The 25,298-nt window shown below is 40.0% G+C and overlaps 2 protein-coding genes across 2 annotated transcripts in view; both read right to left on the bottom strand.

Annotated features, from left to right (window-relative positions):
• The window catches only part of elp1 (elongator acetyltransferase complex subunit 1), a 226,919-nt gene that overhangs the window by 201,602 nt on the left and 19 nt on the right, over positions 1–25,298 (bottom strand). The gene's annotated exons all lie outside the window — the stretch shown is intronic.
• Positions 7,396–25,278, bottom strand: polr2b (RNA polymerase II subunit B). The gene is made up of 25 exons (XM_079507978.1): positions 25,091–25,278; positions 24,372–24,444; positions 23,851–24,001; positions 22,966–23,078; positions 21,672–21,891; positions 20,911–21,069; positions 20,343–20,507; positions 19,482–19,678; positions 18,408–18,527; positions 18,020–18,206; positions 17,463–17,606; positions 16,900–17,039; positions 16,360–16,471; positions 15,962–16,116; positions 15,215–15,413; positions 14,485–14,653; positions 14,278–14,374; positions 14,036–14,130; positions 11,751–12,001; positions 11,528–11,617; positions 10,819–10,926; positions 9,801–9,914; positions 9,483–9,643; positions 8,571–8,766; positions 7,396–7,864 (listed from the first exon to the last, which is right to left on the bottom strand). The coding sequence occupies exons 1-25, from the start codon at positions 25,107–25,109 to the stop codon at positions 7,775–7,777; spliced, it is 3,525 nt and encodes a 1,174-aa protein (XP_079364104.1). The 5' UTR covers positions 25,110–25,278; the 3' UTR covers positions 7,396–7,774.

Here is a 25,298-nt window from a genome sequence, read left to right as displayed (position 1 = left end):
AAACGAGGATTTGAAAAAAAGACAAAAATCACTCCGAGACCATGGGCTATAGCCCATCGTCTCGGAGTCATTTTCGTCTTTTTTTCAAATCCTCAAAAATGATGGAAAACGGCATGCTATAGTATGCTGTCCGATATGGGCTATAGCCCATGGTCAAAAATGATGAAAAACGAGGATTTGAAAAAAAGACAAAAATCACTCCGAGACGATGGGCTATAGCCCATGGTCTCGGAGTCATTTTCGTCTTTTTTTCAAATCCTCAAAAATGATGGAAAACGGCATGCTATAGTATGCCGTTCGAGGCCATGGTCTATAGCCCATCGTCTCGGAGTGATTTTCGTCTTTTTTTCAAATCCTCATTTTCTTTTTTTTTTCAAATCCTCAAAAATGATGAAAAATGGCATGCTATGATGGAATGATGGAAAATCACTCCGAGACGATGGGCTATAGCCCATGGTCTCGAACGGCATACTATAGCATGCCGTTTTCCATCATTTTTGAGGATTTGAAAAAAAGACGAAAATTACTCCGAGACGATGGGCTATATAGCCCATGGTCTCGGAGTGATTTTTGTATTGTAAGTATGTAAGTATGTAGGACTAGTAGCATGTCAAAGTTTGTGCTATTGCCATTGAGAATGCATTGGGCATTTAAGTTAAATAACTCAGAAACTTGAAAAAAAATACAAAAATCACTCCGAGAGCATGGGCTATAGCCCATCGTCTCGGAGTCATTTTTGTCTTTTTTTCAAATCCTCAAAAATGATGGAAAACGGCATGCTATAGTATGTCGTTCGAGACCATGGGCTATAGCCCATCGTCTCGGAGTGATTTTCGTCTTTTTTTTAAATCCTCGTTTTTCATCATTTTTGAGGATTTAAAAAAAAGACGAAAATGACTCCGAGACGATGGCCTATAGCCCATGGTCTCGGAGTGATTTTCGTCTTTTTTTCAAATCCTCGTTTTTCATCATTTTTGACCATGAGCTATTGCCCATATCGGACGGCATACTATAGCATGCCGTTTTACATCATTTTTGAGGATTAAAAAAAAAGACGAAAATGAGGATTTGAAAAAAAGACGAAAATGACTCCGAGACGATGGGCTATAGCCCATGGTCTCGGAGTGATTTTCGTCTTTTTTTCAAATCCTCGTTTTTCATCATTTTCGACCATGAGCTATAGCCCATATCGGACGGCATACTATAGCATGCCGTTTTTCATCATTTTTGAGGATCTGAAAAAAAGACGAAAATGAGGATTTGAAAAAAAGACGAAAATCACTCCGAGACGATGGGCTATAGCCCATGGTCTCGAACGGCATACTATAGCATGCCGTTTTCCATCATTTTTGAGGATCTGAAAAAAAGACGAAAATGAGGATTTGAAAAAAAGACGAAAATCACTCCGAGACGATGGGCTATAGCCCATGGTCTCGAACGGCATACTATAGCATGCCGTTTTCCATCATTTTTGAGGATTTGAAAAAAAGACGAAAATGACTCCGAGACGATGGGCTATAGCCCATGGTCTCGGAGTGATTTTCGTCTTTTTTTCAAATCCTAGTTTTTCATCATTTTTGACCAAGAGCTATAGCCCATATCGGACGGCATACTATAGCATGCCGTTTTTCATCATTTTTGAGGATCTGAAAAAAAGACAAAAATGAGGATTTGAAAAAAAGACGAAAATCACTCCGAGACGATGGGCTATAGCCCATGGTCTCGAACGGCATACTATAGCATGCCGTTTTCCATCATTTTTGAGGATTTGAAAAAAAGACGAAAATGACTCCGAGACGATGGGCTATAGCCCATGGTCTCGAACGGCATACTATAGCATGCCGTTTTCCATCATTTTTGAGGATTTGAAAAAAAGACGAAAATGACTCCGAGACGGAGTGGTCTCGGAGTGATTTTCGTCTTTTTTTCAAATCCTCGTTTTTGAAAGCACTATATTTCTAAAACTATGAAACATTACAAAGATTCCTTTTCAGGCAAACATGTCCACCGTAAGATGAACCTAAATAGGTTTGAATGGGGTTTCTAGGTGTAAGTATGTAGGACTAGTAGCATGTCAAAGTTTGTGCTATTGCCATTGAGAATGCATTGGGCATTTAAGTTAAATAACTCCGAGACGATGGGCTATAGCCCATGGTCTCGAACGGCATACTATAGCATGCCGTTTTCCATCATTTTTGAGGATTTGAAAAAAAGACGAAAATGACTCCGAGACGATGGGCTATAGCCCATGGTCTCGGAGTGATTTTCGTCTTTTTTTCAAATCCTCGTTTTTCATCATTTTTGACCATGAGCTATAGCCCATATCGGACGGCATACTATAGCATGCCGTTTTTCATAATTTTTGAGGATTTGAAAAAAAGACGAAAATGACTCCGAGACGATGGGCTATAGCCCATGGTCTCGGAGTGATTTTTGTATTTTTTTCAAATCCTCGTTTTTCATCATTTTTGACCATGAGCTATAGCCCATAACGGACGGCATACTATAGAATACCGTTTTTCATCATTTTTGAGGATTTGAAAAAAAGACGAAAATGAGGATTTGAAAAAAAGAACCTAAATAGGTTTGAATGGGGTTTCTAGGTGTAAGTATGTAGGACTAGTAGCATGTCAAAGTTTGTGCTATTGCCATTGAGAATGCATTGGGCATTTAAGTTAAATAACTCAGAAACTACAAAACATTTCAAAGTAAAAAGTTCCAGCATGTGTCTCCACAGTAAGCTGAATCATAAAAAGTGTGAATGGAGTTTCTAGGTGAAAGTGACTTTTTGACGTGCCATAGAGCTGCCATTGGGCCCCATTATAAATGTCTCAAATTTGAAAAAAAGACGAAAATGACTCCGAGACGATGGGCTATAGCCCATGGTCTCGGAGTGATTTTCGTCTTTCTTTCAAATCCTCGTTTTTCATCATTTTTGACAATGGGCTATAGCCCATAACGGACGGCATACTATAGCATGCCGTTTTTCATAATTTTTTTGGATTTGAAAAAAAGACGAAAACGAGGATTTGAAAAAAAGACGAAAATCACTCCGAGACCATGGACTATAGCCCATGGTCTCGAACGGCATACTATAGCATGCCGTTTTCCATCATTTTTGAGGATTTGAAAAAAAGACGAAAATGACTCCGAGACGATGGGCTATAGCCCATGGTCTCGGAGTGATTTTCGTCTTTTTTTCAAATCCTCGTTTTTCATCATTTTTGACCATGAGCTATAGCCCATATCGGACGGCATACTATAGCATCCCGTTTTCCATCATTTTTGAGGATTTGAAAAAAAGACGAAAATGACTCCGAGACGATGGGCTATAGCCCATGGTCTCGGAGTGATTTTTGTATTTTTTTCAAATCCTCGTTTTTCATCATTTTTGACCATGAGCTATAGCCCATAACGGACGGCATACTATAGAATACCGTTTTTCATCATTTTTGAGGATTTGAAAAAAAGACGAAAATGAGGATTTGAAAAAAAGACGAAAATCACTCCGAGACGATGGGCTATAGCCCATGGTCTCGAAAGGCATACTATAGCATGACGTTTTCCATCATTTTTGAGGATTTGAAAAAAAAGACGAAAATGAGGATTTGAAAAAAAGACGAAAATGAGGATTTGAAAAAAAGACGAAAATGAGGATTTGAAAAAAATACGAAAATCACTCCGAGACGATGGGCTATAGCCCATGGTCTCGAAAGGCATACTATAGCATGACGTTTTCCATCATTTTTGAGGATTTGAAAAAAAAGACGAAAATGAGGATTTGAAAAAAAGACGAAAATGAGGATTTGAAAAAAAGACGAAAATCATCCTGAGACCATGGGCTATAGCCCATGGTCTCGGAGTGATTTTCGTCGTTTTTTCGTGCTTTTCATCTTTCTTTCAAAGGAAAAAGTATTGTTTAATAATGTTGAGGATCTGCAGCAGCAGTCAAACCAGACAAACGCAGAAATGAAATAAAAATAATAAACCATGTAAGTGTAAATACAACAAAATGAGCAGGGCACTTCAGGGAATTGAACCCTGTCCCGGTAAACCAAGGGTGCCAACACCAGTGCCTTCGTTTTAGTTTTGTTGTCATTTACAGGCCCAGTGCCTCCCCAAGCGTAACGAAAAAGCTTGACGACATACTATAGCAGGGGTACCCACACTTTCTAGACTTGAGAGCTACTTTCAAAATGACCAGCTCAACCAGATCTACCCACCAAAAATATATACATATATTATCCCATTGCTGAAAATACAAATGCACTTCTTTTCCTTTTTTGTAAAATTGATGTTTGTGCGAACACTTTTGAAAACACCGTAGGCCTGTTGCATTGTGGGTTTGCGCTGCCCTTTTTGATTTCAATCAATCAAGTGCAGTCACCTTAATGTTTGGCAGAAGCCAAAAATAGTTTATTATTTATTTTTAATTGTATATTTTTAGGGGCCATGTCATGTGTTCTACCTGCACAGCCTGTGTGATCTACTGGTAGATCACAATCTACCTTTTGGGCACTCCTGTTCTAGGTGAAAGTGCCATGACGTGCCATAGAGCTGCCATTGGGCCCCATTATAAATGTCTCAAATTTGAAAAAAAAGACGAAAATGACTCCGAGACGATGGGCATGGTCTCGGAGTGATTTTCGTCTTTCTTTCAAATCCTCGTTTTTCATCATTTTTGACAATGGGCTATAGCCCATAACGTATGGCATACTATAGCATGCCGTTTTTCATCATTTTTGAGGATTTGAAAAAAAGACGAAAACGAGGATTTGAAAAAAAGACGAAAATCACTCCGAGACCATGGACTATAGCCCATGGTCTCGAACGGCATACTATAGCATGCCGTTTTCCATCATTTTTGAGGATTTGAAAAAAGACGAAAATGACCATCTCGGAGATATTTTCGTCTTTTTTTCAAATCCTCATTTTCGTCTTTTTTTGAAATCCTCAAAAATTATGAAAAACGGCATGCTATAGTATGCCGTCCGATATGGGCTATAGCTCATGGTCAAAAATGATGAAAAACGAGGATTTGAAAAAAAGACAAAAATCACTCCGAGACCATGGGCTATAGCCCATCGTCTCTGAGTCATTTTCGTCTTTTTTTCAAATCCTCAAATATGATGAAAAACGGGATGCTATAGTATGCCGTCCGATATGGGCTATAGCTCATGGTCAAAAATTATGAAAAACGAGGATTTGAAAAAAGACAAAAATCACTCCGAGACCATGGGCTATAGCCCATCGTCTCGGAGTCATTTTCATCTTTTTTTCAAATCCTCAAAAATGATGGAAAACGGCATGCTATAGTATGCCGTTCGAGACCATGGGCTATAGCCCATCGTCTCGGAGTGATTTTCGTCTTTTTTTCAAATCCTCATTTTCGTCTTTTTTTCAAATCCTCAAAAATGATGAAAAACGGCATGCTATAGTATGCCGTCCGATATGGGCTATAGCTCATGGTCAAAAATGATGAAAAACGAGGATTTGAAAAAAAGACGAAAATCACTCCGAGACCATAGGCTATAGCCCATCGTCTCGGAGTCATTTTCGTCTTTTTTTCAAAAATGACGGAAACGGCATGCTATAGTATGCTGTCCGATATGGGCTATAGCCCATGGTCAAAAATGATGAAAAACGAAGATTTGAAAGAAAGATGAAAATCACTCCGAGACCATGGGCTATAGCCCATCGTCTCGGAGTCATTTTCCTCTTTTTTTCAAATCCTCAAAAATGATGGAAAACGGCATGCTATAGTACAGGGGTGCCCAAAAGGTAGATTGTAGAGTTATTTAACTTAAACGCCCAATGCATTCTCAATGGCAATAGCACAAACTTTGGCATGCTACTAGTCCTACATACTTACACCTAGAAACCCCATTCAAACCTATTTAGGTGCATCTTACGGTGGACATGTTTGCCTGAAAAGGAATCTTTGTAATGTTTCATAGTTTTAGAAATATAGTGCTTTCAAATTTGAGACATTTATAATGGGGCCCAAAGGCAGCTCTATGGCACGTCAAAAAGTCACTTTCACCTAGAAACTCCATTCACACTTTTTATAATTCAGCTTACTGTGGAGACACATGCTGGAACTTTTTACTTTGAAATGTTTTGTAGTTTGAGTTTAACTTAAACGCTGAATGCATTCTCAATGGCAAGTCATTTTTTCAAATCCTCAAAAATGATGAAAAACGGTGTGTTATAATATGCCGTCTGAGACCATGGGCTATAACCCATGGTCAAAAATGATGAAAACCGAGGATTTGAAAAAGAGACGAAATTCACTCAGAGACCATGGGCTATAGTCCATGGTCTTGGAGTGATTTTCGTATTTTTTTCAAATCCTCAAAAATGATGAAAAACAGCATGCTATAGTATGCCGTCCGAGACCATGGGCTATAAATGATGAAAAACGAGGATTTGAAAAAAAGACGAAAATCACTCCGAGACCATGGGCTATAGTCCATGGTCTCGGAGTGATTTGTCTTTTTGAGTGGTGTAAACCACTCCTACAACTGGCTTTTGTGTGCAGAAAAAAATGAGCATGGTTGCTATGTTCAAAATAATTTCTGACGTAATTAAATCACACCCGGGTGAACTGGATGACCGTAGCAACCATGGTCATTTTCTCTGCACAAAAAAAGCCAGTTGTGAAATCACATCCGGGTGTGATTTCATTACGTCAGACCACAGCTGATCATGCTATATAAAACCTTACACCACTCAGTTCACACGGGTGTGATTTTTTTCAAATGCTCAAAAATGATGAAAAACAGCATGCTATAGTATGCCTGTTCGAGACCATGGGCTATAGTCCATGGTCTCGGAGTGATTTTTGTATTTTTTTCAAATCCTCAAAAATGATGAAAAACAGCATGCTATAGTATGCCGTCCGAGACCATGGGCTATAAATGATGAATTTAACGCCCAATGCATTCTCAATGGCAATAGCACAAACTTTGGCATGCTACTAGTCCTACATACTTACACCTAGAAAACCCATTCAAGCCCATTTAGGTTCATCTTATGGTGGACATGTTTGCCTGAAAATGAATTTTTGAAATGTTTCATCAAATTTGAGAAATTTAGAATGGGGGTCAATGAGAACATTAGACGTAAGTAAGTGTATTATTAACGCCTGCGTTCCTCGCTTCACGTTTGCAAGGCCCTTTAGTCATATGCGTATTTACATTTACATTTGAGATATACTTCACGCCACTATATTTCAAAGACAAATATTGTACTTTTGACTCCACTACATTTCAAAGACAAATATTGTAGTTTTGACTCCAATACATTTCTATGAATTATGAATCCCACTTAAGCCCCATTTCAAATATAGTGAAATGGAAACCCCAAAGAAACTTCATTACAGGAAGAAAACAATCAGATGGCAAAGAATGTTTATTCACGTTTACAAACATAGATAACAATAAATCAAAATTAGATGCTTTTGTTCTCTACACTTTAGTTTTATTTGTGATAATCAATTATTTTCCTTGTCATCTTGTCATCCCAAATAGGTCAAGTAAAAAAAATCTTTTTCCCCCCCACAGACTTTTCAGTCATTCTTACAAAAATATCTCGAAATGGGGAGATCGTTGACAAAAGTGTCAAGTTTAATTAGCTTTCTGGGATAATAGTGTGAAAACTCAATGTAACACAATTACTACTGACAATGGGAAGGTTGGGAAAAAAGTTTTAAACAGTCATCTGTTTCAGGAAGATGAAGTTCTTCTAGGAAGACAGGAGAAATGAAGTTTTCCTAGCTGGTCATCATCCGTGGAGCGATGCTCATTGACATCAGCTCCTGGAACAGAAGTTTACAGGCGTATGGCATCCGAACCAGAGAGATCTAAACAACAGAACAGAATAATTATAGAATAGACTAAAATCGAGCAGAACACAGGAGAATAGAATACAACAGAGGTACAGAGTTTTACAGAGTTTAATGTCGTTTAACATCATTTAATGCAATCAAATATAACTTTTCTGTTCGGATGAATGGGCTGTCAAGGCCAGAAAGTCGTTTTTTTTGCCACTCAGTAGGCGTTCCTGCATAACTTCCGGGTACAAATATGATATCAATCAATATTTTACTATACAGGGTTAGAGTAGACTGTAGAGAGTAGAATGGGTCTGCCCAGAAAACACAAACACACACACACACACACACACACACACACACACACACACACACACACACACACACACACACACACACACACACACACACACACACACACACACACACACACACACACACACACACACACACACACACACACACACACACACACACACACACACACACACACACACACTTCAATTGCCACGGGACCTTTGTGGGCATTATCTGTGGGGACGGTAAGAAAGCTGTGAACTAAATAATTGTTAGCTATAACGGTAGTACTGTATGTTAACCCATTTAGACCTGGTGCAAGTGCAACCTATACGTTGTTATTATACCTTTGAATCCGGGAGCTACCTCTGTGTCTCTTTTGTGTGTGTGTGTGTGTGTGTGTGCGTGTGCGTGTGCGTGTGTGTGTGTGCGCATTTACCTGTGTCTTGTTGCGACACCCTCTACATTCATAGGTGTGTGTTCTGGTGTTGGCGATGGCCATGAGACCACACAGGTTACAGACGTGGACCTGGTACGGATCCGAAGCTTCAAACAGACGTTCTCTCAGGAACTGAGCAGCTCCGTGAGCGATCTGACAATCACGCTCCATCTCCCCGAACCGAAGGCCTCCGTCGCTGTGACAACACAAAAGGTCAAGGTCAGAGAAATGAAGGACGGTCACCAGAAAACAAAAACAGTCAGGAAGATTAGTCTGGAAACCTTGTAAGTCCTAAACACCTCAATTTGTGGTTCAAAGTGTTTCTTTTTCACTACTTTTGCGTGACATTCTTGTATGATGAAGTTACGTATTAATTTACAACGAAACATCACAAGTTGAAATACAGAGAGGTACAAGGTTTCGGCCGGACAGCAACGATATAAAGCTTATAGGTTGTAGATTATAGCCTGAGGTTGTTATAAATATGTTAAGTTATTATTTCTATTCATTTTGGCATTACTTGAAGGTTGTGGATAATTCACGTTAACCGCTTAACCCCCATTTTATACTCAATTGGACATAAACCAATTTACAAGCTATGATGAAAAGAATGACATGTCCAAAACAGGGACACTGGGTTGAGAAGTGGTTAAAGGGGAAAACCACCCATTTTCAACATTTTACTATGTCATTAATATACCTTAGAGCTGTTGTGTGGCAATAATGAAAAAAATCATTAACATGGTGAAACAGACCTCTAGTTCTAGGAAACACAGAAAGGGGGGACTTTTTTATTATTTCCACACAACAGCTCTAAGGTATAAATAATGGCATAGTAAAATGTTGAAAATGAGTGGAATGTCCCTTTAAGACCAAAAGTGACGCTGGAAGAGACCCCCTTTAGTAATTTACCGTGATCTTCCCTCCATTGGTTGTCTGTTGAGGATCTGGACGGGTCCTCTGGCTCTGGAGTGGATCTTGTCATCCACCATGTGTTTGAGACGTTGATAGTACGTTGGACCGATGAATATCTGAGACGTCAGTTTACGACCTGTAAAACCGTTATACAACACCTGAAGGGAGAGAGAGAGATCATCAATTCATCTCAATGTATTTGATCTAGCAAAGGAAACTTGTTAAGTATTATGACTAGTCATCATTTATAACTATATATTTATTATTAACAATCTAGAAACAGATTACAAAAAACAAACAGGTAAGAGACGGTACCTCATTTCCTCTCAGGTGATAGCCGTACTCTGACAGCAGGTTGGAAACTTTCTGGACATTAACGGCATCGTTAAATGGAGTGGCGTCGCCAATCTCTCCTTTATTAGCCGACACCTACAATATAAAACAAATTATTATTATACTGATAATAGTGATGTTGACGATACTTCTAGTACTACACCAGTGGTTCTCAAGGAGTGGGAAACGAAGGTATTTGCAAGTGGAGAATAATTGGCAAGCCACTACGTTTTTGATGTTTTCGTAAAACCTTGAAGTTAGTTTTCATTTTGATATATAGGAATTTGCTCTGAAAATGCACGAGGCCGTGAATGATTTTCAAGTGTGCCACTGATCCACAAAAAGTTGAGAACCATTGTACTACACTATACTAATATAAAAAAATAGGTGAATAATCCAGATATATTTACTTTTCACATTGCTCTCTCTAATCAAGTTCAGTCACTAGCTCCTTTTTAAAATCACAGGAAAATTGTGTCTCCTCTATAACTCTGATCCTTGTAACACCTATACCGGTGTCTCCTCTATAACTCTGATCCTTGTAACACCTATACCGGTGTGAGTGGTTCCCAAACTTTTTCATGTCAAGGACCCCCAATTTGACACCAATTAGCCCGCGGACCCCCATTTGAAGAGATATGCCAGGGACCCCCCATAAGAGAAGATTTTTACGGCTCTAGCAGTGATTCTCAACCATTTAAATTTCAAGCACCCCCAGTTTGACATGCATTCGTCTATGGACCCCCATTAAATGCATTCCTATCTTTGGGACCCCAATTTATATTGTAAAATCAACGTTCATTTAACTCTGAGAGTGTACAAATGGAACCAAATGGACCCTATTCCATTTGTACACTCAGAGTTACAGACCCATAAGGGTTCATTTGGTTCCTAACTATCATTTAGCTGGAGACCCCCTGGAACTCCCTCAAGGAACCTATGCTATTGGTTGATTGTAACCTTGTGAACACACAGTAAATGATTCAAATGTCAATCATACCTTTCCCTGCAGACACTCGATTAAATGGCCGACCGTCATACGAGACGGGATGGCGTGAGGGTTTATGATGATGTCAGGAGTGATTCCTTCACATGTAAACGGCATGTCCTAAAATACACAACAACAAGAAGGATTAATACCGTTACTATTACTACACCTGTCATGTGTTAGTTCTGGTTTGATTATTGCAACTAATGTTAAAGAGCCAATAAAACGATTTAACTATGGATGTTCATGACTGAACAGAATAATACAAATAAAATAGACTGCGGTTTGAATTTCTTTCACATACAGAATCAATTGTTTTCAGTTAAATAGAATCGTAGCCCATTAAACACAACTCATTCCTAGGACATCCAAACATTCTTCCATCAGACATAAGGCACACATTTAATTTGATCTTATATGCAAAATATGGAATAAACTGTTATGTTTCAATAAGTATTTTGTGTTAAGAAGTCCCAGTTTAATGTTTCTCATTGCTATGTGATGTTCACACACAGCAGGGAGCACACAAATCACTTTGTAGTTATAACTATTGCCGCCATTGATTGGTTTAAGATATCCGGCAATTTGGAAACTACGTCCACCAAGTAATTTGGTACAAATCGGTGGCCGATTTATTGGACCAGGCAAGCATTACCTTCCATCTGCACTACAGCAGTAATATACAGTTTTTCAGTAGTATAATAGTTCTGTTGTGTATTACCTCCTGTCTGTACTGTATTCCACAGGTTCCCTTTTGTCCGTGTCGACTGGCAAACTTGTCTCCAATCTGTGGAATTCGAACAGATCGAACCTGCAAACAGAAGACATTAATTAGTGAAACTTTAAGACATTAGACAGCAGAGTGGACAACACGTGATGGGGCCAGTTCATGGTTAGGCCTCAGAGTTTGGGCTCCAGAAATCAGAGGTCAGCCGAAGACTCACCCTGATCTTACAGAACTTGTATCCCTCCTGGTTGAGAGTGACCATGACCTGGTCTACGATGCCAGTCTCGCTGGTTCGGAGGAAAGTGCTGCAGTCTCTCTTGGTGTAGCGGCGGTTGGTGCTGTCCAGTTCGTCGTCGTTCTCCGGCAGGGTAACTGTTTTCCCAATGATCACGTCTTCTCCGGAGACTCGAACCCCTGGAGCTATCAGCCCGTCGTCGTCTAGCTTGTCGTAGATGGCATGTCTCATGCCTGGGGGAAAAGCAGGAGAGGTGAGTCTAACTCTGACCACCATAAGTAAATGTGTAAGGTATAATTCATGCCATAATGTAGCATGGTGTATTTATTATGTGGGATTATGGGTAGTGATGTCCCGATACCCTTTTTTCGTTTCCGATCCGATTCCGATCCAACAATTTCTGTGTTAGCCGATACCGATACCGATACCAGAGTGCTTTTTAAAAAAAGTGTAAAGTACTGTCTGTAACTTAAGTTCACTTCAAACAAGTAGGTAGGCAGCACAATTTAAGCAGCTGTACAGCAGTGGTTCTCAACCTTTTTTAACCAAGTACCACCTCAGAAAACATGTCCAGCATTAATGTTAAAATACAATGTTAATATTCAGCTATATCACACAGGAGGCAAAGTTATTCCTCATAAGGATTTATTTATTATTTATTTTTCCACAGATGTGAGCTACAATTATGCTACCATCATGCTGTGCAAAACTGGAACTTTAACTCTCTCACTTTCTCACACACTCGCAATAAGGCATTTTTTTCAAAATGAAATGCACCCCTATATATGCCCTCCTATATTCAGCTATTAGTGTAGATTTCCGTCCTACAAAAATATTTAATTCTCATTGACAATTTTATGTCATAGTGTCTGAGCAAATAGACATGTTACATCATAATCACCATTACATCACCTAATCAACATGAGTAGACTTTAATATATTAGCGCCCCTCACTTCACACAGGTGTGATTTTTTTGTTGCCGTTCTGATTGGCCAAAATTCACAACAGCTGTTGTCAAAGTTACAAGTCTACACTGCCTCACTGATGGAGTTATACAGGCACGGAGGAGAGGACAGCTGGTTGAAAAACGATGGGATGTTATTCATTCAATTCATACAAGCCTAAATGTTCACAACAAGTTACAACCACAGTTTCTTTGGTCTTTATAATGGTTATGATTATTGATCTGGTCCATATAGCTTTAGAAGGAGCTAGATTATTATTACATGCTAGGCTAATTATTGCATTTAGCTCCCCTCTTGTCTTTTAAAATAAACCAAACTTTTCCACCCGTTCCACCCACGGAGCAAGTTACTATATGAGCGTCAGTCCACCGTGTCCCAGTCAGTCAGTTTAGAGCTTATTTGTCCAGTCTAACTTCGAAGAGAGGGGGAGAAAGAAAAACAACAAAATATAGCCTACTTGGCAGCCCTTGTGAAGTTGTGCATGCACATTTCTGTTAGTCGCAAACTACAGCAAGGCGCCTTTGTTTTAAATTGTCCCCCATTCGCACGTCGGCAAAGCCGTTCACACCTACGGCTGGAGCATTTCTAAGGCTCTGGGCTGGAGATGCGCGTTTTCAATACCGGCGGCCCCGTCTCACCGTGCTGCGCGCATCACGTGATTAAATAAAATGTGGTATCGGATTGGTGCGGGGCGTACTTGCCGATTCCGATATGACCAAATAAGAGCATATCGGAGGGCATTCCGATACAAGTATCGGTATCGGGACATGCCTAATTATGGGTGTCATGAGCTATGTGTGATTGTGTGTGTAAACTGTGTATACATTACATTACATTACATTACAGTCATTTAGCAGACGCTTTTATCCAAAGCGACTTACAATAAGTGTATTCAACATAGGTAGGGAACAAAAACTACTAATCACCAGAAGTCTTTAGTGCATTTTCTGCAAAAACAAGCAACCAAGAGTATACCTAGTGCTAAGGTAAAAGTGCAATATATGTATAGCGCCTTTACTACTTTAAAAGGGTGAAGTACAGAAAGAACCGCAGCTATAGCATCAAATCTTCACACACACAGCGTATGCACATGCTATGGTTAGAGATAGTTTAGGTTTAACTTATTGTTAGACCTCATGTTAGAGATCTTTAAGGATAAGTTATAAATGGCTGCAGGTTATAGGTTGTTAGGTTTAGGTATAGGTATAAAGTTATAAATGGGTTCATACATGAGGTTAGAGATGGGCATTAGGTTTATGGATAAAGTTTAGCATCAGCTAACAGATCAGCAGACGACATACCCTGGCACGTCTCCCTGGTGGGTTTCTCAAAGATCTCCTCCTGGTCAAAGCCTTTCTTTGACTCCTGTTCCTTGTAGGACCGATAGAACACGGACCTGGAACACAAAATCCCACCTTACAAATCACTTTGTACCCTTACAACACAGACACATTCAATTACAAAACAATGACAAAAACGAAAACATTTAAAAGACCATTTCATATAAAATAATCATATTTGTGCAAAATGCAAAATATCCAACCTAAAGAATCCTCGGTCAACAGCCGAGCGGTTCATAATGACAGAATCTTCCTGGTTGTAACCGGTGTATGACGCAATGGCAACAATGGAGTTGATACCTGAAACATCAAGATTATCAATTAAGTCAATAAAGAAAACCAACATGGGCCATATTATTACATGCATGACGTGTGTATACATATTTTATTTTTCTTAACGTGTGTCGTACCGGCAGGCAGTTCTCTGAAGCGGAGGTACTCCATAGATCTGGTCGTGACAAGGGGCTTCTGGGGGTAATACAGCACGTGGGCTAAAGTGTCCATACGAACATGGAAGTTGGTGATGTAAACTCCCATCGCCTGTTTCCCCATAGCCGACTGGTATGTGTTCCTGGGAGACTAAACAGACACAAAATATCATAATATAACACCACACAACATAAACTCATGTAACAACATAAACATATCTGACTGTAGGGCCAGGGCAATATGACTTAAAACTTTAAAACTTTTTCAAACTTTTGCCTCGATTACAATCAATGAACTATTCCAAATTAATACAGAAGATCTACAAGCTCACAACGTGTCAGTGTGTTGTGAGCTTGTAGATCCGCTATCTTCAACATGATGGTAAGTTTTAGGGTTCAGGGTAGGGGGTAGTGCTGCACGATTCTTGCTCAAATGTAAATCTCAATTCTCCTCCACAAGAATTGAAATCACGATTCTCACACGATTCTCATTTTTTCCATGAAAATATTTAGTCTGTAGTTGCTGTACAATTCTCACTCTCGTAGCAAAAAAACACAAGAGTAACGAAAATGAATTGGACAGCCAACTAGTGCTGCATGATTCTTCACAAAATGAGATTGCATAGGTGTCTGAATCTAGATCGCAATCATTTCTTTGATTAGTTGTGCAGCAGTAGTAGGTTAGTATTATGGTCTAGAGGACATAGGTCACCTGGTTGTGATCAGGGAAGGGTATAATGGAAGCGCAGACTCCCAGGATCATGGACGGGTGGATCTCACAGTGGGTGTAGGTGGAGCAGTAAGCTACACCTTTCTCCTGGAGGTCATCAGGGGTCATGGCCAACATCACAGTCTCCTCCTCCAATGTGTCAATGTACTCCACAACACCGCTGGCCACCAGATCCTGCCAACTGCACACATCACAAAATTATTTATTAGTACACATTGCAAGCCCAAACCACACCAAAGGGTCGAGGCGGTTTTAGCGTTGGTCCCAGCGGTGTGATATGTCCTGTTGCACGTCGACCCAAGTGATTCAACTGGTTCAATTCAATGGCTCAAAACCACACCAATGGCTCGCCATGCATCTACTCACAACCGTTTGGTTGTAAGGAGTTGCATGGCAACCCATTGGTGTGGTTTGGGATTAATAGGTGTGCAACAGTTAATCGGGCAGGAGTGGCTCAGGGGTAGAGTTCCTGGTAGAGTGGCCGGTAGAGCAGCCAGATGGGTACCACAAGGTTCCCAGTTCGATCCCAGGCTCCCCCAGAGTTGGTGTCAAAGTGTCTCTGAGCAAGACTCTGAACCCCTAATTGCTCCCGATGTGCAGGTTGGTGCCTTGCATGGTTTCCTCCACCATCGGTGTATGAATGGGTGAATGTAATGCACAATCTATGTAAAGCCATTTGGATAAAAGCGCTATATAAATGCACCATTTACCATTTAATGGTCAACTTACCTGTAGTTGTTGTACTCTCTCTCTTTCAGTTGATCGATGTGACGCCTCTTCAGCAACAGTTTCTGTTTCTCCACGATCAAAAGGGGGCGACAGATCCTACCAGCGTCTGTATAGATCCTGATCTCCCTTTCTCTGATGTCTCTGATCATAGACACCTACAAATATTTCACAATTAGTATTTATAATTGATTCTTAATGTAATTATTAAATCATTAAGGACAGTACTGTAGTAGGCCAACAGGGGGTGACTGTATGTATACACAGGCACATCCTTACCTCTCTCCGTAACAGCAATAATATGAATAATGATGATGATGATTATGTAACCTTAGATATGTGCTGCCTCCTATTACAGTGCCTGGTTTATATTATAGGCCAGGATATAGCTGATGTTTTACCTCAGACACAATGATGTCCATTTGCCTTCTCAGTTTCCTCAGTGTGTTCATCAACTGCTCTGGGTCTTTATGGATGCCAACCCAACATCCATTCACAAAGATCTTGGTCGCACTGGAGACGGGAAAACATTTCATATCGTTAGAAACACACAAAATACTATTAAAGCACTTGACTAGACAAGAAACTATCCCCTTCACTGTGGAACATAAAAAATAATTTTGTTTCATCTGTGATGATTATAATTTCAGGTGGAGTGTCAGTGCTACACAGTAAAACCTTCTGTGTTAATTCAACTCTTGTACGGGTCCACTTGGTTCCACTACCATAGCTAAATTAACATTGTTGGACATTCATTCAACCTTTAGAGATCATTGTATTGAGGTAGACCTTCATTTGTAATGATGCAGAGCTAACAAATGAGTTAGGATCAACATGAGAGCAACAAAAAACAATCTGTTGGCAACGATCAGTTAAAAACGTTAACGTCATTACAGGCTGCTAAAATGGCCAACTAGACAAGTAGACAGACAGGGCCATACTCAGCGATAGCAGCAGGTGATATTTCTTCAAGGTTCTCCATGCTCCACTCCTCTAAAAACTCCAGGATGGGAGATGGCTGAGATCCTACTGAGATGTAGGCCATCAGAGCTAGGTTCTTCACAAGGCCTACAGCATGTCCCTACAATCCACAGGAAAAATATATATAATTGCATCGAGTATTTAAGCACCTTCTCCTTTTCCACGTTTTTGTGGTTTCACTGGTTTGTGTTGTACATTTCTGGTACTCAAAGTGAAGTCCAGCGACCGCCATGAGTCCTTGAGGGACTTCAGGGGGTCCCACGGAAAATGAGAACAGTTTTGACTATTCAAAAATAGCAGATCTAGAAGATGTTAGTTTGTAGATCTGCCATTTCCATTTTCTTTTGTTTGGACAATTGTTTTCTCATTGGGAATCCTTGGCACTAACTCTTTTCAAATGAGTGTCCATGGCCAACCAACAATTTGGGGATCCTTGACAAGAAAGTGTTTGAGAACCACTGTTGCAGATTAAAGTTTAAATGTAGTTGTGTACTATACTGGTGTAGCTGTGCGTGAGGCTCACCTCAGGGGTCTCAGCCGGACACACCATTCCCCACAGTGTGTTGTGGAGCTGACGTGGTTTGGCCAGTTTTCCGTCTCGGCCAATAGGGGAGTTGACTCTCCGAAGGTGAGAGAGGGTGGAAGCAAAGGTGAGCCGGTTCAACACCTTAAAATAATAGAATATTAATTACAACAAAATCAAATCAAATCCGTTAATCAAAATATAACAGATTAATGAATTGAGACAGGGTGGCGGGAGGTGGAGCATGACACGACACTAGCTGTACGTGAAGTAACCACTTTCATTTTGGGCAGATCCGCAAGTAGTAACTTGTTTTCAGACATATGAGGTTTCCACCCGACAGAGACGTTATGACAGGTACCCAGGACCAGATACTTAACACCTGTACTGGCTCCAGGCCATTGTCGGAGATCATATCTCCAGCGGGGTCACCCTTATATGTGAAATGTTCCACAAATTCCAAACATTTTCAAATAGCGAAAAATAGGAGTGATTATAATACCCTTTCACACATTCACTGTAGGCAGGGTAATTAACATAATTAAAGGGTTTCTGACCTGGGACACTCCAGCTCTGGCCTGGTGAGCTTTCTTGACATCTCCCCAGTTGCCAGTAGCCAGAGAATACTTCAGACCATCAGAGATGATTCTGGTTTTGATGGCCAATTCCAGGTTGAAGTCTTTTCCTCTGTCAATGAACTTCTGGGCATAAATCCTGATTTCCTTCAGCAGGTTCTTAAACATACTAGATAAAAACAAAACAAAAGACAATATACATAATTATTAAATAAACCATGATGCTCAGGTCTTATTACATAATAAAGAACAATAATTGTGCCTTTCAATTGAGATTAACACTGAAGTCGGCAGTCGGAATAAAATATTATTCATTTTGATAAGGTGTTTTGTCAGGACATTATGTTGACAGACATAAAATAAGTCTCACCCTCTGAAGAGGAAAGCCAATAGTGGTCCGGCTAGATCCAGCCTCTTGTTGCCGTAGTGATCTCTGTCATCCAGTTCTCTTCTGCCGAGAGCAGCCAGGAGGAGTCTGTGTACCATGTACCTTAATAAAACAATAACACAATATTAAACATTAACATCAATACTGAGCAAATACTGAGCTCCTTAACTCCGATATGGGTCAGTTTACGGCTACCGTAGTTAGGGTAAATAACAAATTAAAGTCAGGCTGAGATGTTAACCACTTAAGCCCCATTCAAAGAAACTCAAAAATAGTGCGTAAATAATATACAAGGAAATAATCATACAATCATACAAATTTGGATTATTTGATTCAATTTTTTGCCTACATGTCCATAATAGAGCGTCGCAGTCCCGCCCCCTTTCATGACGACGCCAGGCCCAGGAAATGAATCACAATGCATTTTCCCCATAGACATTTCAAAAAGTATTTATTTAAAGACCTTTTAAGCGTCGTACGAAGCCAACTCGAGTCGTGACAAATCATGACAACACACACAATATTTTGGACCAAACAAATAATTACATAGAAGAAAAACAACAAAAAAAGTGTTGTAACCTGCCGTTTTTTTATACTTTCTAATTCTTTGTTTGGCCCGAAAAATTGTGTTTGTTGTCATGATTTGTCACGACAAGAGTTGGCTTTGTCCGCGGCGTAAACGTCTTTAAATAAATACTTTCTGAAATGTCTATGAGGAAAATGAACGGAGAATAATTTCCTGGGCCCTGGTAGGGGCGGAACTGCGACGCTCTATAGGGATGCCGGTTGAAAGTGGTTAAATAAGGGCAGAAGGTGAATTTAAGTTCATAAAACAAAAACGATGTCTATACCACCACTTTCTTTCTTTATTTTTAAAGATGTTTTTTGTGCCTTTCGCCTTTATTTTATTTATTTTTTTATGGAAGGATAGACAGTAGGCTGACAGGAAATGGGGAGAGAAAGATGGGAGGCACACTGCCAGACTGGATTACCAGCCAAGGTGCCTGGACCGCTGAGCCACGGCCCAGGCCCACCACTTTCTTTCTTGTTTCTTACCCTAGAAAATAAGCCTTCTTTGTCTCACAGAAGTCACTGACTCCAACGTGTGGCAGGACCTCCTTCTGGAGAACCTCTTTGGCGTATTTAATCCTCCTCTCCTTTGTAACACCAGGCTTGGCTCCTCTCGACCCGATGAAGTTCAGAGCCACGTTCTGTTCCTGGATCACAAAGGCCTCATCTAGGGAGGGTTTCACCTAATAAACACAACAAGACAAATCCACATTTTAGAAACTGGCTCACCTCGATAACAAATATACAGAGTATAAATATCTCTGCTGTCTCTGTCTTTTAGTAGCATTACTAGTCAATGACAATATTGTCTCCGTCAGGTAGAAACCTTGTTTCTCAATATTTCAACATGTTTTTATCATTAATTATATTTGCATTACATTACACAGACAGGGCAGATCATCTTTTACAACAGTGGCTCCCAAAGTGGGGTTCGGGGACCCCTAGGCGTCCTTGAGGGAGTTCCAGGCGGTTCCCAGCTAAATGATAGTTGGGAACCAAGTGGAACCTTATGGGTCTGTAAGAGTGTAAAAATGGATAATGGGTCCATTTGGTTCCCTTTTGTACACGCAGAGTTAAATTAACAGTGATTTTACAATATACATTAGGTTCCCAGAGATAGAAATGCCATTAAATAGGGGACCGTAGTTGAGAATCACTGCTAGAGCCGTAAAAATGTCCTTCTCTTCTTTGGCATATATTTTCAAATGGGGGTCCGCAGGCTAATTTTGGGGGTCCTTGACATGAAATAGTTTGAGAACCACTGTTTTACAACATTACAACGCAGCACAGGGCAGATATTTACCACTGTTTTACAACATTACAACGCAGCACAGGGCAGATCTTTACCATTTCCATCATCTCCGGGTCATCAAAGTCATAGATGATGTGTTCCAGGATGTCTCTGTCCGACACAAAGCCCAGCGCTCGGAACACGATGATGATGGGAACTTCCTGTCTGATGTAAGGAAGCGTTGAGACGATCCTCTGGCCAATAGCACTCTTCTTCACACCCTGGTGATCGACCATACATAAATATGCACAAACATAAATATACTGCAGCTAGTATATCTCAGGGCTTTTAATTATTAGATTTTGAGCTACCAATTTCTGCGGCTGCTTCGAACAGGATGTTCAAACAAAGCCGTTATCAGCCATTACGACGCCATCAAGGCCCGCCAAAATACATTCTAGTCAACTAAATCAACTGTACCTTTAGTTGACAAAAATGTTGTGATATTTAGTCAACTAAAATTACACTAACACAAATATATTTCAGATGACTAAAATATGACAAAAAACTAAATTCAGTTTAATTCCAAAGACTATGACAAAAACTAAAATCAAATTTTGCTGTCAAAATCAACGCTATTTGTGTTCAACAGAACCATTGTTGTAAGTGATGCGTAGAGAGTACCTGTCCTCCTCTGGCCATCATGCTGACCCAGATGGAGCTGGTGGGTCTGGAGGAGTTCTCTAGACAGGAGCGGCACTCCCCGGTGTACGCATATTTACTGTCCTTTTTAGCAAACACATACACTGTGTTGGTGGCCATCTTCTCCTGGGCAATCAGCACCTAGACACCAAAAAATAAATACAAATGAAATGATTCACCCATTAAGACCTGAAGATCTGATTCTAAACAATGACTTCTAAATGTTTCTAACTAGTTTTCAAACTATTTCATGTCAGGGACCCCCAGAATTATATGTATTCTGCCGCAGACCCCCCTCATCTGAAAATATATTGTTCCAGGGATCTCCCAAAAGCAAATATTTGAGTTAAAAACATTCGCTGTGAACGAACATATATTCAAAGATTTGCACACATTTTCACGATTCTTCAAAAATAGAAGTTCTACAAGCTCGTAGTCAACAGCTAAAGTTAAAAAATAATGGTTAAAGTGGTTAAAAGCTATAAGGTGACGCAGATACATCCTCAGGTCTAAATGGGTTAACCCATTAAGACCCGAGGCTGATTCTACAAATTTAGAATCAATGGTTTGAACTGCAGCATATCGTCTTGGCCAATGCGTGCATCCCTGAATGCATCGAGAAGAGTCACTGAGAAGTAATCAGCTGACATAGAAAGCACGCAGTTGGGACATGCGTACCTATAATACAATGGCCGGTGCGTGACTGTACACACTGGGAATTGAACCTGTGAGGTGTGGATTACCTTCTCTGAGCCATTGATAATGAAGTAACCTCCAGGGTCCAACGGACACTCGTTCAGCTCACAGAGATCACGGTCCGTTAGGCCACTCAGTAGGCAGTAGGTGGAGCGAAGCATGATGGGTATTTTACCGATGAAGGTCTTCTGGTGTTGAGTTTGAAGCTGGTCTTCACCTTCTTTAATGATGGTTTTAGTTATGTCTACATACAGCGGGGCAGAGTACCTGTAATAAACAATTCATTACATTATATTATATTAAAGACAAATATTGAATTGCTGTCTACATACAGCCACAGATATTGCAAGTAACAATTAAAGGTGCTGTAAGCGATATGTTAAAAGGTTAAAGCTGTCTATTGTGATAGTAATCATTTCTGTAGAGGTTTGTTCTGTAACAGTGGTCTCCCCAGGAGAGAGAACCCATTTATCAGCTTCAGCGAGTTCTCTCCCCCGATTGGATAAAAATGGTATCCCGACCTGAAATGTATTTTCTGTTTTGAGCTGGAGTGACAGGGACACGTGTTACTGATCAAATACTATATAACAGTGGTTTTCCACGGACCACCGTTTGATGAGATTTAACCTCTCAGACCCTAGACTTTTTTGTTGTCCTTGGATAAGATTTTGGTCCACAATTCCATGCTGTATTGATGTTGGTACCATAGGAGAGATAAGAGGCAAATGTTGGATCAAAATAACAATTATTCTGCATTCTCCAATTGGGTAGACTTCTTGTAAATTAACTAATGTAGATGTATAACAATAATTTAACTGTTGAGAACATAAAATTAAACCAAATGGACGGTTTCTCAAGAGTTAAAGATCTATAAGGGTCCATTTGGTTACCAACTCTCCGTCATTAAGCTGGGGACCACCTGGAACCCCCTCAAGGACCACTGGTGGTCCCCGGACCACTGGTTGAAAACCACTGCTGTATAACAATGATTACTATCAGAATATAGAGCTTTAAAATAATGTAATTTTTATAATTATGTGTTGGTCCCACAGTTGTATAAGTGAATTCATCTGACAAACTATTCCTGAGAAAGGAAGGAAGAGAGCTAAAAGCATAAATGTAGCTTTATAACTAAATAAAGATAATAGCCTTTTGTAAACATCAGCGGTGACACCAAAGTAAGAGATACAATTCTGATCGAGAACATTCTTCCTATTGGACAAAGAATTGTTAAAAGAAGTGTTGCTCTACTGATAAACAAGAGTTTGTAGTCTTGTATATTATAGAGGCATTTCTAAAAAGGGAATAGATGCATGACACCACGGTAGGTATTAAACATACGTGAGGTTGCGTAGTCGAGCTTCATTGGGCATCATGGGAGATGGTGCACCGTCTCTCTCCCAGTGAGTTGGTTTGGACAAATAGATCTGTTCAAACTTTAACAGGTAGCGAGGCTATAGAGAGACAAAGAGCAACAAACTTTTAGTTATACCAGACTTTCTATGTAGAGAAGGGACTGCAATGGAAATAAACCGTTGGCTTACTTGCATTTATCCTTTTGATGGTGGTGTATAATTAATTATGTGTTTTCTGTACATGTAAAGATTGTCAATAAACAAAAAAAAAACTAGAGACAGCTGAAACACACTATTTAAGTAACCAGGCTTTCTCTGTAGACACAAAAGCAATAAACTATTTGATTATAACAACAAGCTTTCTCTGTAGAGACAACAGCAACAAACTATTAGATTATAGCAGGCTTTAGCCAAAGTAGACGACCGTAAAAATCGATTTAGATCGATTCTGATCACTGATACGGATACCGATCTTGGGGAAAATTTGAATATTTCCAAATGTATTATGTCCAAACACACGTTATAACTGTTCCTGTGTGTGGGGAGGAATGTTTAGGCCTGTCACAAAGATGCAAAACGATACTATATATCTGATTGACTTTTATATACCACTTACAGTAAATGGCATATTAAAGAGTGGTTACTCGGAGTAAACGCTCCCGATCGGAAAAATGTATCACCGATCGAGTCATTTGGAGTGAAAATCGGACGATCGGCCGATCGTTCAGAGCACCTCTAAATTAGACCAAACAACCGAATTTGCCAGAAGGACGTAAATTTGCCCCCGGGCCTATACTAATGTTTGTGCGCCGATACTAATGTTTGTGCACCGTTATTAGCAGTAACATATGTCTCCAGTCTCTCCACCCACCGGTTCCTCCACCTCTCCAGAGGTGTGTTGGGCCTCAGCCTGCAGGTCAATGGGCGGAGCGTCTTCCACGATCCTCTGGACTGACATCTGGATGAACTCATCAAATGAGTCCAGTTGCTGACGCACCAGACCTTTCTCATCAAAATAGGAGCTGAAAACAGCAACCAGACAGATGAAGCAGGGCACCCGCTTTGAATGTTATCACCCTATAATCACCAGTGTGTTATTATCAAGACCATTCAATGCAGCCAGTATGGACTCTGGAGATGTCCACATACTGCCTCTACATACACCAAACCACTTTGGTTGTGAGCTTGTAAATCAGCTATTTTTGGCTAAAGTTCTACTCAGTATATGCTAGGATTCAAGTGGTTAATGTAAAAATATATAATATATATACCCTATTGGCCTGAATATAAGACTAGGTTTTGTGTGTGTGTGCGCACAGTGATTATCTGGCAACTTATTTAAAACAATTGACACTATAACGTATTATACTGGTTATGACAGTATAACGTTACCTAATGACAATCCAGCAGGCCTCCTGCCACAGATCTGGGGTAATTTCGTCCTCGTCTTCATCATACTGGATGTCTGGAGTACAGTAATGGTAATAATTAACATTACAATAATAAATAATAATGTCAACAAGTCCTTTACAACGTACGAATTGATTGATTGAAGAATGTATTTTGGAGAATTACAATAGGCTACATGTCAAGCACAACTCAATACAAAGACTGTTAACTGTGGACGAGACCATAAAGCATTACACTTGTTCAAACCATGTTCAATTCATCATAACAATAGAATAGATAGATACTGTACATACTTCGATTGCACGGAATAATACCATAGAAATCACAACATTATAAAACGCCACAATCAAATACAGAAACCACTCAAAAGTGATGATAGCATCCATGTAAACGCTGAAGGCTAAAACAAAGTGTATGTAACACAACAAATCTGCACACACAAAAACAATGACTAGACAGCCAATAAATGACGACACCGCCCATGTTTACATACCAGTTCTGTTGCAGTTATTATAATTATTATTATAATAAGACCAGTTAATCACGTAAGAAGAGATTTAAAATGTATATATAGTTGTTCAAGAGCGCGCCAGTAGCGTTTAACAGTTCATCGCTAAAAGTCGGTACGACTGTCTGTTAGGAAAAAACCACGTCTCGTCTTCGTTAAATTCAAACCATAGGTTCAAACATCATCTTCTTACCTTCATCCTGGTCATACATGTCTGGTGTTTAACACTTGGACCTCCAATCAGTCCAATAAGGAATGTTTTAATTCGTGAACGCACGCGCAACGTTGTCTTATGTCTATACGTTACGCTAGCATGCTGCTAGCTAGCCTCGGAGCCACTCTGAAGTCTGAACTGAAGGACTACACAACAGAACCATGTGACTTCCGGTTCCACTTTGACC

The sequence above is a fragment of the Electrona antarctica genome (genome assembly GCF_951216825.1).
Source record: "Electrona antarctica genome assembly, chromosome: 1".
Lineage (NCBI taxonomy): Eukaryota > Metazoa > Chordata > Actinopteri > Myctophiformes > Myctophidae > Electrona > Electrona antarctica.
Note: the sequence above shows the minus strand (reverse complement) of the source record. Positions and strands in the feature narration are given on the sequence as shown.